This window comes from Scyliorhinus torazame, chromosome 2 (assembly GCF_047496885.1).
Source record: "Scyliorhinus torazame isolate Kashiwa2021f chromosome 2, sScyTor2.1, whole genome shotgun sequence".
Classification (NCBI taxonomy): Eukaryota; Metazoa; Chordata; class Chondrichthyes; order Carcharhiniformes; family Scyliorhinidae; genus Scyliorhinus; species Scyliorhinus torazame.
In genome coordinates this window covers 318,444,044-318,463,944 of record NC_092708.1, presented here as the reverse complement: position 1 = coordinate 318,463,944, position 19,901 = coordinate 318,444,044, and the positions used below count along the sequence as shown (strand labels likewise).

Genomic DNA, 19,901 nt, shown 5'->3' with positions numbered 1-19,901 from the left:
GATTCAGGAAAGGGTAAATTTGGAAGTAATGAGAGGAATATCAAGCTGCAACAAAACAAAATAACCACAGTGGATTAGAAAGGGACAGAGAGCTTAACAAAGGTAAAGGCATTAGTGACTAGGGTGACATCAGGGAAAAATGTGAAAGCGAAGGCACTATATCTGTGCAAAACATTTGGAACAAAATAGCTGAATTAATTTGTACAGTTTAATCTAATGGCCATTAGCAGATGTGGGCTTGACAAAGCTTGGGAACCAAGTGTTCCAGCATACTTGACTTTTAAAAGCAGTAGGCAAAATGGAAAAAAGATGGCGTGGATGGTGGATAGTAACCCTCCATAATAAAGGATGGGGTAAAAATAATACAGAGAATCTTAGCTTTGAAAATGAAGATGTAGAATCATTTTCGGTAGAGCTAAGCAGTAAAGGACAAAGTACTGATGGAGGTAGTTTATAGGACGTCTAACAGCAGTTGGAGTGCCAACCTGTAAATCAGGAAATTAGAGGTGCATATACCAAGGCTAATACAGTTATCGAGGAGGAATTTAATCTTACAGACCGGACAGACCAAATTTGCAGTAATTGTGTTGAGGATGAATTCATGGAATGCATTCAAGATAATTCTCTGCATCAGCATGTCAAAAAGCCAATTACGAAACAGGCTATTTTCGATCTGGCATTGGACAGTACGAGAAGCAGGGTTAATTATTAATCTTTTAGTAAAGGAGTCTCTGGGAGGAGTGATTATAATATGGTAGAATTCCTATTGAGCTTGAGAGTGGTTTAGTTAAGTCTGAAACTAGGGGACTTCCGGGTGCGGCGATGACCAGCTGAGTCGCACGTTTCGGCAGCTCCCGGTGGAACGGACTTTTGGGCTCTTAATAAGAGCCCCAACGGCAATTTTAACGGCTAAAAGTACTGTGCGGTGAACCAGAAGGGAATCCCCCCTGGATACGGATGAAAAAAGGAGAGGAAGGTGGCCGGATTGCGGTGGATCCTTTAGAGCAGCAGCAAGGAAGGCAAGCAAAAACCAAGATGGCGTCGGAAGGTGGCAGTTTAATATGGGGCCCTGAACAACACGAGTTTTTGAAACGCTGCGTGGAAGAACTCAAAAAGGAAATGAAGAAGGAGCTGTTGGCCCCGATATTACAGGCGATCGAAGGGCTAAAGGAGGAGCAAAAGACCCAGGAGCGGGAGCTTCGGGTCGTGAAGGCAAAGGCTGCCGAGAATGAGGACGACATACAGGGCCTGGTGGTGAAGACGGAGATGCACGAGGCACACCATAAAGGATGTGTGGAAAGGCTGGAGGCGCTGGAGAACAACGCGAGGAGGAACAACCTAAGGATTCTTGGTCTTCCTGAAGGTGCGGAGGGAGCGGACGTCGGGGCATATGTGAGCACGATGCTGCACTCGTTAATGGGAGCGGAGGCCCCGGCGGGTCCGCTGGAGGTGGAGGGAGCATATCGAGTGATGGCACGAGACCGAGAGCAGGAGAAATTCCTGGAGCCATAGTGGTGAGATTCCTCCGTTTTAAGGATAGAGAGATGGTCCTTAGATGGGCAAAGAAAACTCGGAGCAGTAAGTGGGAGAACGCGGTGATCCGCGTATACCAAGACTGGAGTGCGGAGGTGGCGAGAAGGAGGGCGAGCTTTAATCGGGCCAAGGCGGTGCTTCACAAAAAGAAGATAAAACCGGCAAGACTGTGGGTCACATATCAAGGGAGGCACCACTACTTTGAGACGGCAGATGAGGCGTGGACTTTTATCGTGGAAGAAAAATTGGAATGAGCGGGTTATTAAAAAAAGAACGTTTGAAACAAAGTGGTGGGGCGAGTATGGGGGGCGAAGAGGGGGGTAAAAAGGGGGGAAAGAGGAGTTTTATGTTATTAATCCTGCGATGTGGTAACTTTTCTCTCTTCCACAGGAGGTGGTGGGGGGAGGAAAGGAGGTGGAGGAGATGGGGCGTTGGCCATTGGGGGCGGGGCCAAGGGGGAAGCGCGGGCTCGGTTCCCGCGCTATGATAATCATGGCGGGAATAGGGAAGCAGGAAGGAGGGGGCGTCGCACGGTGCGAGCCGAGGTCACGGGGGGAAGCCGAGGTCGGCGAGGTCACGGGGGGAAGCCGAGGTCGGCCAGAGTTTGCTGACTTCTGGGAGCAACATGGGGGTTGTAACTACGCTAGTGGGGGATCTAGTTATTGGGCTGCTGCTGCTGGGGAGAGGGGGGAGCTGGCATGGAGTGGGACGGGTGGGGGGGCACCGCCTGGGGGGGGGACACGGCTGCGTGGGAACCGGGTGAGAAGCTGGAAAAAGGGGATGGCTAATCGACAAGGGGGGGGGGGGGTAAAAAGCCCCGCAACCCGGCTGATCACTTGGAATGTGAGAGGGCTGAACGGGCCGATAAAGAGGGCATGGGTACTCGCACACCTTAAGAAACTTAAGGCAGACGTGGTTATGTTACAGGAAACGCACTTGAAACTGATAGACCAGGTGAGACTGCGCAAAGGTTGGGTGGGGCAGGTGTTCCATTCGGGGCTAGATGCGAAAAACAGGGGGGTGGCTATATTAGTGGGGAAGCGGGTAATGTTTGAGGCAAAGACTATAGTGGCGGATAGCGGGGGCAGATACGTGATGGTGAGTGGCAAACTACAGGGGGAGACGGTGGTTTTGGTAAACGTATATGCCCCGAACTGGGATGATGCCAATTTTATGAGGCGTATGCTAGGACGCATCCCGGACCTAGAGGTGGGAAAGTTGGTAATGGGGGGAGATTTCAATACGGTGTTGGAACCAGGGCTGGACAGGTCGAGGTCCAGGACTGGAAGGAGGCCGGCAGCAGCCAAGGTGCTTAAAGACTTTATGGAGCAGATGGGAGGAGTAGACCTGTGGAGATTTAGCAGACCTAGGAGTAAGGAGTTTTCGTTTTTCTCCTATGTCCACAAAGTCTATTCGCGAATAGACTTTTTTGTTTTGGGAAGGGCGTTGATCCCGAAGGTGAGGGGAACGGAGTATACGGCTATAGCCATTTCGGAGCACGCTCCACATTGGGTGGACTTGGAGATAGGGGAGGAAACAGAAGGGCGCCCACCCTGGAGAATGGACATGGGACTAATGGCAGATGAGGGGGTGTGTCTAAGGGTGAGGGGGTGCTTTGAAAAGTACTTAGAACTCAATGATAATGGGGAGGTCCAGGTGGGAGTGGTCTGGGAGGCGCTGAAGGCAGTGGTTAGAGGGGAGCTGATATCAATAAGGGCACATAAAGGAAAGCAGGAGAGTAGGGAACGGGAGCGGTTGCTGCAAGAACTTCTGAGGGTGGATAGGCAATATGCGGAGGCACCGGAGGAGGGACTGTACAGGGAAAGGCAAAGGCTACACGTAGAATTTGACTTGCTGACAACGGGTACTGCAGAGGCACAGTGGAGGAAGGCACAGGGTGTACAGTACGAATATGGGGAGAAGGCGAGCAGGTTGCTGGCCCACCAATTGAGGAAAAGGGGAGCAGCGAGAGAAATAGGGGGAGTTAGGGATGAGGAAGGAGAGATGGAGCGGAGAGAGTGAATGGAGTGTTCAAGGCATTTTATAAAAAATTATACGAAGCTCAACCCCCGGATGGGAGGGAGAGAATGATGGGCTTTCTGGACCGGCTGGAATTTCCCAAGGTGGAGGAGCAGGAAAGGGTGGGACTGGGAGCACAGATTGAAATAGAGGAAGTAGTGAAAGGAATTAGGAGCATGCAGGCGGGGAAGGCTCCGGGACCGGATGGATTCCCAGTTGAATTTTACAGGAAATATGTGGACTTGCTCGCCCCGCTACTGATGAGGACCTTTAATGAGGCAAAGGAAAGGGGACAGCTGCCCCCGACGATGTCTGAGGCAACGATATCGCTTCTCCTAAAGAAGGAAAAGGACCCGCTGCAATGCGGGTCCTATAGACCTATTTCCCTCCTAAATGTAGACGCTAAGATTCTGGCCAAGGTAATGGCAATGAGGATAGAGGATTGTGTCCCGAGGGTGGTCCATGAGGACCAAACTGGGTTTGTGAAGGGGAGACAGCTGAATACGAATATACGGAGGCTGCTAAGGGTAATGATGATGCCCCCACCAGAGGGGGAAGCGGAGATAGTGGTGGCGATGGATGCCGAGAAAGCATTTGATAGAGTGGAGTGGGATTATCTGTGGGAGGTGCTGAGGAGATTTGGTTTTGGAGATGAGTATGTTGGATGGGTGCAGCTGTTGTATAGGGCCCCAGTGGCGAGTGTGGTCACGAATGGACGGGGATCTGCATACTTTCGGCTCCATAGAGGGACAAGGCAGGGATGCCCTCTGTCCCCATTATTGTTTGCACTGGCGATTGAGCCCCTGGCAATAGCATTGAGGGGTTCCAAGAAGTGGAGGGGAGTACTTCGAGGAGGAGAAGAACACCGGGTATCTCTGTATGCGGATGATTTGTTGTTATATGTAGCGGACCCGGCGGAGGGGATGCCAGAGATAATGCGGACACTTCGGGAGTTTGGAGAATTCTCAGGATATAAACTGAACATGGGGAAAAGTGAGTACTACTGGGCCGCCAATATCTCAATGGTGAGTAAGTGGATGGGAGAAGAGGAGGGAGCGACGTGGAAGAGATTGGAGAGGGCGTCCTGTAGGGGGACTAGCCTACAAGTTATGGTGACGGCCCCATTGCCGTTCTCACCGAAGAAATACACCACAAGCCCGGTGGTGGTGGCGACTTTGAAAATTTGGGGACAGTGGAGACGGCATAGGGGAAAGACGGGAGCCTTGGTGGGGTCCCCGATAAGAAATAACCATAGGTTTGCCCCGGGGAGAGTGGATGGGGGATTTGGAATATGGCAAAGAGCAGGAGTAACGCAACTGAAAGATCTGTTTGTGGATGGGGAGTTCGCAAGTCTGGGAGCGCTGACCGAGAACTATGGGTTGCCCCAAGGGAATGCATTCCGGTATATGCAACTGAGGGCTTTTGCGAGGCAACAGGTGAGGGAATTCCCGCAGCACCCGACGCATGAGGTGCAGGACAGAGTGATCTCAAAGACATGGGTGGGGGACGGTAAGGTGTCAGATATATATAGGGAAATGAGGGACGAGGGGGAGATTATGGTAGATGAGCTGAAAGGGAAATGGGAAGAAGAGCTGGGGGAGGAGATTGAGGAGGGGCTGTGGGCGGATGCCCTAAGTAGGGTAAACTCATCGTCCTCGTGTGCCAGGCTAAGCCTGATTCAATTTAAGGTGTTACACAGGGCGCATATGACTGGAGCATGGCTCAGTAAATTTTTTGGGGTAGAGGATAGGTGTGCGAGATGCTCGAGAAGCCCAGTGAATCACACCCACATGTTCTGGTCATGTCCGGCACTACAGGGGTTCTGGGTGGGGGTGACAAAGGTGCTTTCGAAAGTAGTGGGGGTCCAGGTCGAACCAAGCTGGGGGTTGGCTATATTTGGGGTTGCACAAGAGCCAGGAGTGCAGGAGGCGAGAGAGGCCGATGTTTTGGCCTTTGCGTCCCTAGTAGCCCGGCGCAGGATACTGTTGATGTGGAAGGAAGCCAAGCCCCCGGGGGTGGAGACCTGGATAAATTACATGGCAGGGTTTATAAAGCTGGAACGGATTAAGTTCGTCCTAAGGGGATCGGCTCAAGGGTTCACCAGGCGGTGGCAACCGTTCGTCGAATACCTCACAGAAAGATAGAGGGAATGGAAAAGAAGAAGGCAGCAGCAGCAGCCCAGGGGTGGGGGGTGGGTGGGGGGGGGGGGGGGGGGGCGGAGGAACCAGAAGGACTCTCAGGGTTGTTAATATATATGTATAATATGTATAGGTCGTTGCTATAAATAATTGTATATTGGACTGTTAAATCATATTTTTGGAGAGTGTTTATCTGAGACAAGGCAGTTGCCATTTAGTTTTAGTTTTCGTTTTTGTTATATATTATTTATTCTTTGTTTATAAAACAGGTCATTGTTATTTATACTGTTATATTATTGTGTAAGGGATACACAATGTACTGTGATGGTTGACCAAAAATTTTCAATAAAATATTTTTTTTAAATTTAAAAAAAGTCTGAAACTAGGGCGTTGAAACTGAACAAAGCAAACCAAGTCCCGAAAGACGTGCTTGTTAGGTGAATTGGACATTCTGAATTCTCCCTCTGTGTACCCGAGCAGGTGCCGGAGTGTGGTGACTAGGGGCTTTTCACAGTAACTTCATTGCAGTGTTAATGTAAGCCTACTTGTGACACTATAATAAAGATTATTATTATGTGGGGTTGGTTGGCTAAGGTAGATTGAGAAACTACATGAAAAGATATACTGGAAGATAAGCAATGATAAACGTTTAAAAATGTTTCATACATCACAATTTGCAATGAATATACATTCCTTTGAGAAATAAAAACCCATCCGGAAAGTAGTCCTGCTGTGGCTGACAAGTGAAGTTGTACATTGTATTAGATTAAATGGAGGAGCTTTTATCATAGCCAAACATAATATGGCTGAAGATTGGGGAAATTTTAGAATTTGGCAAAGGATGACGAAGGAATTGACAGCTTATATTTGTATAATGCTTTTATAACTTAATTAAACGTGCCAAGACACCATAACATTACAAAGTAAAATGAACCACGCGATATTACAACCGGTGACCAGGTAGATTTTAAGAGGAGTCTTAAAGGAAGGAAGGAAGGAAATGAGTTGGAGAAATGTAGGCACAGAATTCCAGACCTTTGGGCCAAGGTAGCTGAAGGCACAATGTTACGGAGGAGGAAATAATATTTGTGATAACACGGATCAGTGGTCAGAAGCTCACTTCAGCATCCAATACGCTCACTTCAGCATCCAATACCAATATTACATCAAGGTTACGAATGTAAAGAAAGAAAATAGAACATGAGAATAAACTGATGAGACAAAAACAGATTGTAAAAGTTTCTGTAGGTAAGTGAAAAGAAAGAGATTAGCAAATACAGTGTGGATCCTTCAGAGGCAGAGAAAAGTGAATAAGGCAGGTGCAGTAAACAAATATTTTGAAAGGGAAATCCTGTTTGACAAGTTTTTTTCAGAATATAACTGGCACGAGGATGGGGCGAAGTGGATTTAAAGTACCTGTATTTGAATTTTCACAAAGCATTTGCAATATGTCACACAAGATTATCACACAAAATTGGAGCTGATGGGTCGAGGGTAATATATTATAGAATCCCTACAGTGCAGAAGGATTCAGCCCATTGAGTCTGCATCAATCCTCTGAAAGCGCATTCCTGTCCAATCCCCATAATCCCACCTAACATATCCATCTTTGGACAATACAGGGTAATTTTATCATGGCCAATCCACCTAATCTGCACATTTTAGCATGACCTCCCATGGATCATCACCATAACATGGTGGAGATGCATGTAGAAGGCACACAAAATTGGAAAATAGTAAAGAATTAAGGCTGTAGTGAGAATGAGGGACTTGGAGAAATTAGTAATGGTAAAGAAATAGTAGTGGAGAAATTAATGGGTCTAAAAGCTGATAAATTCCCTGGACCTGATGGCTAATGTTTTTGGGTTTTAAGAGGCGGTTGTAAGAGATAGTGTATACATAGGTTTTGATCTTCCCGAATTTCCTAGATTCAAGAAGGAACTCATTGGACTAGAAGACAGCAAACGTAGCTATTCAAGAAAAGAGAGAGAAAATGGGGAACTGGAGGTCACGTAGTCTGACATCAGTAGTCAAGAAAGTGCAAAGATCTATTGCTGTGGATGTGATTATAGGGCACTTAAATCATAACATTGAGCAAAGTCAGCACTGATATGTGAAAGGGAAATCATGTTTGAAAAATAGGTTCAAGTTTCTCCAGAATGTAACTGGTAGGTGGATGGGATGAACAAGTGAACTTAATTACTAGTATTTGAATTTTCAAAAAGCATTCAGCATGAGGTTATCACACAAAATTAAAGCTGATGGGTCTTGGGGTAATGTTTTGGCATGGCCTTCCATGGATCGTCACCTTGACTTGGTGGAGATGCCTGTGCGCCCCAATGAACTCAGGAGCAATGCTACTAGGGAACTTCTTGCACTTGGCTGGGCCACTGATGGTGCGGGAGTGGGGGGGGCTGTCAGACGAAGTGCGGTCCAAAAGGTTCTCAATAGCAGTACAGGGAAGGAAGACCCTGTGTTTTATCAGTTGCAAAGGTGGAAGAAGGCTACAATGACAAGGTAGGTCATTGTGGTTTGACAAATCACAAAATCTCACCAACCCATTGAGATTGCGTGGACAATGATGGCCCCCCCAATGTCCCTGTGGTAAAGTCACATACAGGCCTGAGTCCAATTTACTAGGTGGTGGAGAATTAGGGGATTGGGGACAAGAACAGGACTGTGAACCTGGAAGGCCCTCGACAAGAATCTCCTCACAAATGACATACATAAAGGTCGTTGGACACCTTTGGGATAGCAGCGTCTGCGACTGAGCAGTCCATTCAGGATCCCTCTGCTGATTCCATATTCAAAATGGGCTAGTAAAGGTGCCCTAAAAATAGGCTACCATGTTTATGTTTTTCAACTTGGAATGTTAGAAAACGTGTGGATAATCTCAAGAGTGTGACTGTGCGGAACGAAGAACTAAATCGTATCACATGAGCTGTCAAAACATTTTAAGTTGATATTGGCAGGGAGATACACCTTCTACTGGAAATGTTGACCGTGACCTTTGTGCCCACAGAGTTGGTTTTGCTTTCCAGAATAGGATGCATTGCCAGAACTCCTGATTAATGAAATTAATGAATTAATGAAAGTCTGTTAACCAATATGTTGGCGTCATCCTTGCTTACACCCTTGAGTCCAGTAATGATGAGGAAAGCTCCATCCTGACCTTGATGATGTCCTCACTATAATCACAAAAGAAGAAAAGATTATTTTTCTGGGCAACTTCAATGTCCGGGTTGGTCATGACTCTGATAATCAGGAGTGGAACTATTGGGCAAAGCAGAGTACGGAAAGCTTATGAAAATGCATCTGCTTGTTGATGGAATGTGCTCTGCACGTCCTCATAATAGCGAACACAAACTTTCACCAGAAGAACAAATACAAAGCTAGGTGAAGGCATCCGAGATCAAAGCATTAACTCCCTGTGGATTATTGCATTGTTTGGGTCTAAGTGATGTCCGTATCACTCAATCCATGCAAGGTGTCTGGTGCCTGCTGAACAGATCATAGATGTGTTCAAATGGTGACTAACTTCTACCTAGCACCTAGACATCGCAAGGTCCAAAGGTGTAAGAGGAATAAGGTTGATGTCTGAGTCTAAAAGTAGCCCAACTGAAGAGAGAAATTCGAAGGAGAACTCTCAACCAATCTGGAAAAATCTCACACGTCCAACTCAGTTCTGGAACAGTGGGACGAAATTAAGTAATCTGCGCTCTACTCCATTGGCATTTGTTCACATCAAGACTCCATTATCTCATCCTCTGGATCCAGGGATGAAAAAGCCCCCCCCCCCCCACACCCACCAGACATAAGGAATGCAACAATTATAGCTACCTTAAAGGGTGATAAATCATGCTGTCAATCCATTGAGGTATTTCCCTCTTGTCCATAGCAGGGAAATCTTGACATGGATTCTTCTGAATAGCCCACTTCTTATGACTGAGGACATCCTTCCAGAGACATCATTTGAATTGGCGTTGAGCACCCTTCTTTTCCCAATTGATCTGTTCCTGATATGAGTCACCGACAGCCGTGGCATAAAAGTCCCCCAGAATATCTTCCCTTGGGATGGTATTGAGGTTCATCAAGGTCTGAATTAAACTTTCCCTTGACATCTTCATTGGCCTTTAGACTTTCCAGTGAAGATTATTCAAGAAAAATGTTTGGGACTATGCCAGGAACGCTTTGTTGCATTCACCGTCCTGATCAAAACAGTTGACTCAGTGAGGCTCTATGGATTGTGCTCCAAAGATTTGCATGTCCAAGAAACTTCTTCACAATCGTCCAATTGCTTCAGGATGATATGACTGCAACTGTTATGGTGGGAGATCTGAAACAGATGCCTTCAAAATTCAACATGGCTGTGTGATAGCCCCCATACTATTTGCAATTTACTATTCACCTCATCAAAGATCAACTGCCCTCTGGTATCAGTATTAACTACCACCTTGGTCAGTGTTATTCAAACTTTTTTTCCGGGGACCCATTTGTACCAACAGGCCGACCTTCGGGACCCACACCTGCCGACATTTGCGACCCACCATTTTCACTTATCTTTAATGCGACAGGTGAGCCTGCTTGGTCCTCACAATTTTACATGTTTTGTCATTCAATGTTACATTTCTGCATGTGTTGTTCATCAGAGGTCCTGGAGCTCACACCAACACTGTTGTGGACTCCCCTGAACAGCTCACATCACCACTGCTTTGTCCTGCTGTGGATTCCCCTGAGCCACTCTCTCCAGCAGATTTATTTCTGAGATCCTGGCCTGCTTGTGTCTCTGGCCCTCTCTTTCTTATTACAAAACTATCCATTTTAAATTTTTCAGTCCTGTTGCTTTTTTGCTGCTGCCAAAATGGAGGAATTGTCACCGCGCCCAGAGTACGTGACATCAGTGCTCGAGGCACTTGACCTGTTCTCTGTCTCGCCTCAGGCAGGAAGACTGATTGAATTTAAGAAAAAATCTTCTCCTGAGCCATGGCGCTGCCGTCAGGAGGAGACTGTGCTTCTCGCTGGGCTCAGGGCATGCGCACTGATGAGCGGGCATGCATACGCAGAGCGCCCGCATTTTTAAAGCTGGTCACGGCCACATTTTTAATGCTGCTCGCAGCCGGCATTCTTAAAAGCCGGCTGCTGTGGCCGTTGCACGTTAATTCCCATGATCAGGAACACTGCAATGGATGGCTCCGCGGCCCTCCCGACATAGGCAGGGCCATGACCCGACTTTGAAAATTTCTGGCCTCGGTGGAAAACTCAACTTCAGTCACCTCTGAACAAAAGCTAAACTGACCACCATAGACATCCATGATCTAGTTTGCAGGTGATTACTGTGCTGTTGCCAACTCTGCACTCAGATTTACAAGACATTCTCGATCCCTTCAATTCTACATACCTGTCCTTGAATGTTGCAAAAACAAAACTCCTATATCCATCCACCCTTGGTCAGCCAAATATTCCACCTCCCGTATATGTTGAAGGAAAGACTGAAATATGTTGAGCACTTTCCATATCTTGGCAGCTACCTCTCTCAAAGGGCACCAGTAATGAGGAGACTTGGCACCGGATCAGCTGTGCCAGCTCAGCCTTCTACAGCTGGTCTAGCACAGGGCTAAATCGCTGGCTTTGAAAGCAGACCAAGGCAGGCCAGCAGCACTGTTCAATTCCCATACCAGCCTCCCGAACAGGCGCCGGAATGTGGCGACTAGGGGCTTTTCACAGTAACTTCATTTGAAGCCTACTTGTGACAATAAGCGATTTTCATTTCATTTTATTTCAAACAACAGCAGAGAAATTTTTAAACCAAAGGCGGCCTTAAGCAACAAAGGGGAGGTGGTGACATTGTCACTATGGTAATGGACGGTAATCTAGAAACTCAGACCAGTGCTCTGGGGATCCAGGTTCAATAAAATCTGGAATTAAAAGTGTATTGATGACTTATGCAACCACTGTCGATGGTTGTACATATCCATCGCTAATGTCCTTTAGGGAAGGAAATCTGCCATCCTTAACTGGTAGGCTTACATGTGACTCCAGATCCCCTCGAGTGCAATTGGGAAAGGGCAATAAATGCTGGCCCAGCCAGTGAGGCCCTATCCCCTGAATACTTTTTTTTAAAGCGGCACTGTAGCACAGTGGTTAGCACTGTTTCTTTACAGCGCCAGGGTCCCAGGTTCAATTCCCGGCTTGGGTCACTGTCTGTGGGGAGTCTGCACGTTCTCCCCATGCCTGCGTGGGTTTTCTCCGCGTGCCCCGGTTTCCTCCCATATTCCAAAGATATGCAAGTTAGGTGGATTGGCCATACTAAATTGCCCTAGGTGTCCAAAAAAAGGTTGGGGTGGGGTTACTGGGTGAAGGGGATAGGGTGGAGCTATGGGCTTAAGTCGGGTGCTCTTTCCAAGGGCCGGTGCAGACCTGATGGGCAGAGTGGCCTCCTTCTGCTCTGTAAATTCTATGATTCTAATGTTTAGAGCAGTTGCCATCACCACAATTCTGTACTGCAGTAAGACCTGGACTATGTGTCAGCCATTGAGTGCTAGAGAAACTTCATTAGCAATGTCCCCACCGCGTCAGATTCAATGGGAGGACCATCAATTAAACATTGGTGACCTTCTTGAAGCCAACTCCATCAGCATTCAGGCAAAATTCACTTCGTTGGATGCAGCATTGCATTTGGATAGCTGAGAACTGTCTGCTCTGCCACGTCCTTTTTTTAAACTCAGATGGCCTACGTTGAGGTTAGCAAATTGAGATCCGTGTGGGGAAGACTATTTTCTAAATGGTGAGAAACTAGGAAGTATTGAAATGCAAATTTGGGTGTCCATGTGCAGATTACTTAAAAGATCGTGGACCAGTACAAAAAACAGTCACATTAGCTAATGGAACATTGGCCTTCACATTAAGAGAACCGGAATGCAAAACGGTAGAAAGTTGTGCTTCAGTTGGATAATCTTGTTCCGATCCTATCGAGTGCAAAATTCAGCTTTGAGAACCGCATCGCCGTAAAATAATAAAAAAAAGAAAGACTAGCATTTATATAGTGCCTTTCATGACCACAGGAAAACCCAAAATGCTTTACAATCAATGAAGTACTTTTAATGTGCAGATGTTGATGCAGGTGCAGGAAATATATCACCAATTTACACGTAGCAAACTCTCAAACAGCAATGTGATAGTGAGCAAATCTGTATTGATTTGAGGGATAAATATCGATCAAATAGCAAGGGCAACTCCCTGCTGGAAGTATATATCTGCTTTGGAGGGTACAGTTTAGATTCATCAGAATTATGTGAAGGCTAAAGAGGTTAAATTATGATTTAAGGCTCCATAAAACCCACTTGTATTCCTTTGAGTATAATGATCTAATTCAAGTGTTTAAAGTGATAAAATGAATCAATATGATAGATAAAGAGTAGCTATTTCCTCTGGGTAATTCCAGGACAAAAAGACATCATCTTAAAATTAGACCATTCTGCCGTGAAATCGGGAAGTGTTTCTTTGCACAAAGGTTTGTCAAAGTCTGGAACTCTTCCCCTTGATCCTGCTGAAAAAAAGTTGCATCATTTGGAACTTTCAAGACTGAGATGGGTAGATTTTTGTTGGATAGGAGTGCCATTAACCATGATGTAGTGTAATGGTGAAACGGGTACGAGAGATGAAAGAACAACACCAATTTATTTGTTTCCGTGATGAGAGTCACAAAAAACATTGTTTTCAATTCATGAATCTTTCAATGCAAGAGAATCGGAACAATTGACAATACCTAAACTATGTAACGATAAGCTTTTTGTTTAATCAACATCTTATAAATTATATGAAATACAATATCTAGTACTCAACAAAATGCTAACTTGCAGAATTGTGATGTTTGTAATTTTAGGATAAATAGATGAAATGAACACTGGGTATCCGAATTGATTTCTCTCTCTTTAAATCTAGGTTGTCCTGGAAACTGAGATCACAAACAAATCTGCCCTGAAACTCTATGAAAATCTTGGATTTGTGAGAGACAAAAGGCTGTTCAGATATTACTTAAATGGAGTTGATGCACTGCGTCTTAAACTGTGGCTACGTTAGAGAACTATAAAGAACGAGTTCAAGATGAGTTCTTTTTGCATGCACTGCAATTTTAGAAGATTGCTTTGCAACAGGACTCTCTATTTCCATGCAGCTCTTTTCTGTCTGTGTCTCATTGAGTGTCACATACATTTGTTGCACTATGGCATGGCGCAGTTGTGCTAAATAAAAAAGGAATTTTTTTTCTTTAAAAATTGTCAAAATATTCATGGATGAATTGTGGTACCAGAAAGATGGAGCAGTTGTTCTGAGATGCATCATTTCAGTGAAGTGTGAGGAAAGAAACAAAGTTGCCTGTCATTTTCAGTAGACGACGTCTCAAATGACCTATTGGTGGGAAAATGTTTTGTGGCTTCCAGAAAGCTTGTATGTTGAGATTTCTTCATGGACTGCACCAACATTTCAAACAGCAATTTGCCAGATTAAATACTGAACTCCTCAAAGGGTGTTGATTCTGTTATTCAGATTTTATTTTTCGTATTAAATTTTCCAGTTAATGATTCTTGGTACCTCAGTGAATGAAGAAAACACATGTTAGGAATTTGTGAGTGCGTGTGTCTGTGTGTGAGAGAGCATAACAACAAAATAACTTTGCGCTGTTAATGCCTGTATAGATATGCATAAATGTCTCATTCCTAATTTGAGTGCATGCATTTTTTTCCCTCCAGACATTCTTGCAACAATGCTTTTTACCTTTATTTAAACTATGATTTTGATTGGGAGTGACTCCACATTTTTTGATTAGGATTTTTTTTCTCTCTCAAGCAAAGCTATTATTGCTTTAGGGGATATCTGGTAATTGTTTTCCGAGAAATTGGACTTTATTTTGGAGAAACGTCCAGTAGCTGCTGTTCCTAATGTCCCCTTGTAGACAGCCATATTTTGACCCGATATAATGCACCTTTCTGGTTCAAATAGAGAACATTTTTAAATGGTAGATTGTATGTTTATATGATTTTAACCAAAAATCTATTCAAATTCATGGAAACTGTGAAAGGCTGATTTTTAAAAATGAGTGAGACACACTTTATTGTCCATTCAAGTATGCAAGGAGATTAGCTATAGGTCCTCACCCATCAGGTGCATACGTTAGCCATTTCTAAAGGAGATTAATAAATTCCAAGTGCATATTGCCCAATTTCAGTTCAATGTCTGTATGCCTTCTGCAGCTAAACTCTTCTTTTCTTTTGGAGCTCATGAATGCTTTCATCCTTGAATACATGAGCGACTAAGGACTGTACTGCTTTTCATGGTTCAAAAGTAATTTAATCTGCCTTATTTTCTCAAAGGGTAGATGGCCATTGAACAATGGATTTGATACTTTCATCAGTTTACAAGTATAAAAGTCAGATGGAGATTGGGACAGAGTACACTTCATGGAATAAGTCCTTGGGTTTATGTAAACCAGCATGATTACTTGGCCATACAGTTTTACTGGAGTTAAAGGTAGTAAATTGCAATTGCAATTTACTACCTTTCGGGCAGCACTGTAGCATTGTGGATAACACAATTGCTTCACAGCTCCAGGGTCCCAAGTTCGATTCCCAGCTTGGGTCACTGTCTGTCCGGAGTCTGCACATTCTCCCCGTGTGTGCGTAGGTTTTCTCCGGGTGCTCCGGTTTCCTCCCACAGTCCAGAGATGTGCGGGTTAGGTGGATTGGCCATGCTAAATTGCCCATAGTGTCCAAAACTGCCCTTAGTGTTGGGTGGGGTTACTGGGTGTTGGGGATAGGGTGGAGGTGTGAACCTTGGGCAGGGTGCTCTTTCCAAGAGCCGGTGCAGACTCGATGGGCCGAATGGCCTCCTTCTGCACTGTAAATTCTAAATTCTATGATGACTAAATGAGATTGGGCAACTTTTCAAGATCGATAATTATTTCTGCGTTGAATGATTGGGCTTCTATTTAGTCAATAAATGTTGCCGAATTTCACTGCTGTCCCTCCTACTTCTCTCCAAATGAGGACAAAAGCTGCAGGAAAGGGTTAAACGGCAATTGCAATGTTTGTAAGTTTGTAAGATGCGGTAAAATAAAGTGAAAAGTGGTTTTAAGAGTCTGAAATTCTGTGGTGGGGGAAAAAAAGATTTTAATATTTTTGATAGCATGTTGTCAATTCGTACTGTGCAGGTATCATACCAATACCCAAGTATTATCACTATTATTTCACAGGTTAAAATGCTCCGTCTCAGGATATTTCCTGTTGTATTCCATAGGAATTTCAAAGAAGTTAAAATGACTGCGAATCTCAGTTTGCAAATTGATGCTCTATAAATACAATTTCAGGTTTTATTGTGATAAATTCACCCTTTGGGAATGTGACATTTTCCAAATGTGCTCATAGTGTTTCACACAAATTTATTCATCTGGTAGCTTTTGATTTAGCACAAATGTTTGCCTATTCATAATGCAGTAGCCCCTCACTATAAAACTGAGGTGCGGTTGTCATTTATATACCTGGTTATGGTTTATTGAAAGCCATATAAAACCACTCTGCCATCACAGAACTACTTCAATCAGCATTTCTAAATATCCCCAATTACAACATACTTAAATTGTAAAGTTTCCAAAAACAGGGAAATGGAGGTCTGTTGTTTATCAGAGTTTACCTCTCTATTTTTTTAATGTTGTACTGTGCAGTATGTAAGTGTACTAAGGTACATTCTTCAATAGCAAATCTTTTGCTGGATTTTGATGGCAATAAATAAGTCCCACATTTTAACATTGTATTAGATGTTATAATGTTCAATCTTATGAAATTTATGTACCGTGGAGCTGTTTATAATCGTAGCCAAAGAAAATAATGTATTCATTTTCACAAAGGAGAGCTCTTTTTGATTTATTGATGCTGTTCAGAAGCAGAATGTGCAACTATCTCCTAGTAAAGGGGTATTTTAAGATGAATCCCATGCAGCTATTTCTGGTGTGCCCCAAAGACCTGTCTTTGGCCTGTTTCTATTTCTTATCTACATGTTGCCCCTCAGTAACATCATCTGAACTCGCTATCATTTCCAGATGTGCACTAACACCGAGCTGAACCTCACCACTGCCTCCCGTGACTCCTTATGTCTCTAAAATGTATATCTACTTGCGTGACACCCTGATCAGCAATTTCTCCAATTAAATTGGGAAAACTGAAGGCTTTATCTTCAAATTCTGCTCCCTACTTATGACCCTCACTCGCCCTGGCAACTGTTTTGGGCTGAACCAGACTGTACGCAACATTGAACTACACATCTGTGCCTTATCTGTAACTAAGACCGCAAGTTTCCATCTCCATAACATTTAAAACATTTTTTAAAAATTTAGAGTACCCAATTCTTTTTTCCAATTAAGGGGCAATTTAGCATGGCCAGTCCACCTAATCTGCACATTTTTGGGTTGTGAGGGTGAGACCTTCGTAGACACAGGGAGAATGTGCAAACTCCACACGGACAGTGACCCAGGGCCAGGATCAAACCCGGGTCCTCAGTGCTGTAGGCAGCAGTGCTAACTACTATGCCGCCCTTTCCAACTCCATAACATTACCCAATTCTGTACCTTCCTCCAGTCGTTTGCTGGAACACACATCCATGCCTTTGTTACTTCCAGACCAAGATTCTGGCAGACTCCTGGCTGGTCTTCCCCAATTTGGCCTCTGTTAACTCGAGGTCTTCCATAAATCTGTCCTAGTCCAAAATTGGAAAAAATCCCATTCGCCCATCATCCCTGTACTTACTGACCTCGACTAGCTCCAGGTTAAGCAATGTCTCAATTTTTTTAATTCTCATCCTTGTTTTCAAATATACCTGGCCCCTCCCTAATTTTGCAGCCTCCAACCCTCGAGCTATCGGGGCTCCCCTAATTCTGGCCTGTTGAGCATCCCTGATTTTAATCACTTCCCCATTGGCGGCTGTGCCTTCAGCTGCCTAGACCCCCAAGCTCTAGAACTCCATCTCTAAACCTTTTACACTCTACCTTGCTTGCATCCTTTTAAGACACCAAGCTCTTTGACTCTCCTAATATTGCCATATCTGATTCTATCCTGTTTTATAATTCCTTTATGGAGAGCTTTGTCATTTTATTATGTTGAAGGCACTCTGCAAATGCAAGTTGAATTAGAATCATTGAATTGCACAACACAGCTTGAGACCATTAAGCCCATTGTGATAGTGCCAGCTTTCTGGTAGAGCTATCCAGTTTGCCCCACACTCCTCCTCTTTCCCCTATAACCCTGGAATTTCTTTCCAATCCAATTCCCTTTTAAAAGTTCCCAATGAATCTGCATCTGCCACCCTTTCAGGCAGTGCATTCCACATAACAATTCGTTGTGTAATTTTTGGTTCCACATGACATTTCCTGGTTCTTTTGCCAATCTCCTTTAATCTGTATCCATTCATCAGAACAGCCTTCTGATGGAAGGTCATTGACCTGAAATGTTAACTTTGTTTCTCTTTACAGAAACGTACCTGACTTGCTGAGTCTCTAGAATTTTGTTTGTTTTTATTTACAATATCCAGCATCTGTTTTAATCTGTATCCTCACCTTTTAGACCCTACTGCCACAGGAAACAGTTTATCTTGCTTCATCAAGCCCTGCATAATTTTGAGCACCTCTCCGTCAAATCTCCCCTCAAATTTCTTTGCTCTAAGAAAAACGGTGTATCTAGTTTCTCCGTATAATTGAAGTCCTTCATCCCTGATACCGTCTTGTCAAACTACCATTAAACCTTCTCTAAGGCCTTGACATTCTTCCTAAAGTAAGATGCCTGGAATTGAATATAATAGTCCAGCTGGGGCTTAAAAGTGGTTTATGAAGGTTTAGTATAATTTCCTTGCTTATGAAGGCCATGTCTCCTTTTTGTAGTTTATACTGTCTCTTCTCATTGTTATTCCTACCAAACATGTCTCTGCATGACATTTAGTCAGTCATGTGTCTGCACATTGCCCCAGTCTGTCCATGTCCTTCTGAATAAAGTCTGTTACTATCCTCATCACTGCTTGCTGCATTTTAAAGTTTTGTGCAAGTTTTGAAAGTATCTCCTGAGTACTCCAGTCCATGTCATTAATACATATCAAAAAGAGCAGTTGTCATCATACTGACCCCGAGAGCAGGCATTGTCAAACTCGGGGGCGCAACCCGTGGGTGGGTCGCCGGCAGGTGTCGGGAGGGTCGAGGAACCGTCCGTCGCGGCGCTCCCGATCGCGCAAATCTGCGCCCAGCTGCCGCAGCAGCCGGCTGTTAATAACGCCGGCTGCAAGCGGCCTTCAAAATGGCCGCAATCATGTAAAACAAATACGGCCGCACTGCGCATTTGTGCCCGATCATCGATGCGCATGCGCAGTGCGGCCGCTTTTTTTTTAATGGTCGCAGCTTTCTGTTTTACAGGTTCGGGGGGGTTTTATTCATTTATTTTATTCATTAAATTTTTATTTTTTGCATTTATTTTGTTCATTTCATTTTTCTTTTACTTTGCAAGTTCGGGGGCGGTTTATTTGATAAAATTTTACAGGAAAAAAATGCAGAACATTGGACAGATGGAGACTCCATACTTTCCAACACCGGAAGGCTTCACTTTCATCCAACAGGTTCCATTGGAGGAGCGTGTACGTGGGCCAAAGGGACCCAAAACCATTTCCTCCATTTTTGTCAGCAGCAAACCAGGTAAGAGAAAATGGTGGGTCGCGAAGGTCGGCCGGCGTGGGTCGCGAAGATCGTCCGGGTTGGGTCCCGAAGGTTGGCCAGTTAGTAAAACTGGGTCCCCGAAAAAAAAAGTTTGAAGAACACTGCCCTAGAGAACACGATTGGTGTTTCTCTTCGGTTTGGGAAAAACAACTGTTCACTTCTGCTTTCTATCACTGATCTATTTCATATCCACACAGCAAATGTTCCTTTAAGCCTGTGGTGAGTTGAAGTTAATAGTGACTCTTTGCTTGAGTGACAGAGTAAATGTCCTCTCTGCTTGCAACAAGGCATTAATTTCTCCATCAAAGTAAACCATTCCTTTCCTGTTCCTGAACAGTGAGGTATTCCTTTCCATTGTGAATTTTTTTTCTATGTTTCTAAGAGGGACAAGATTTCTGTGGGTAAAAGCTAATCACTGGTCAGGTTGTTTAGCTTTCAGAGGACATTTCTAGTGTAAAATATTGCACATTAAA

The 19,901-nt window shown here is 44.4% G+C and overlaps 1 protein-coding gene across 1 annotated transcript in view; it reads left to right on the top strand.

Annotated features, from left to right (window-relative positions):
* The window catches only part of naa30 (N-alpha-acetyltransferase 30, NatC catalytic subunit), a 62,978-nt gene extending 48,766 nt beyond the window's left edge, over nucleotides 1–14,212 (top strand). Inside the window, exon 4 of the mRNA XM_072489523.1 lies at nucleotides 13,632–14,212. Coding sequence (XP_072345624.1) covers nucleotides 13,632–13,769 — 138 coding nt within the window. The 3' untranslated portion in view covers nucleotides 13,770–14,212. The remainder of the gene's footprint in view (nucleotides 1–13,631) is intronic.
* Nucleotides 14,213–19,901: the final 5,689 nt, after the last annotated feature.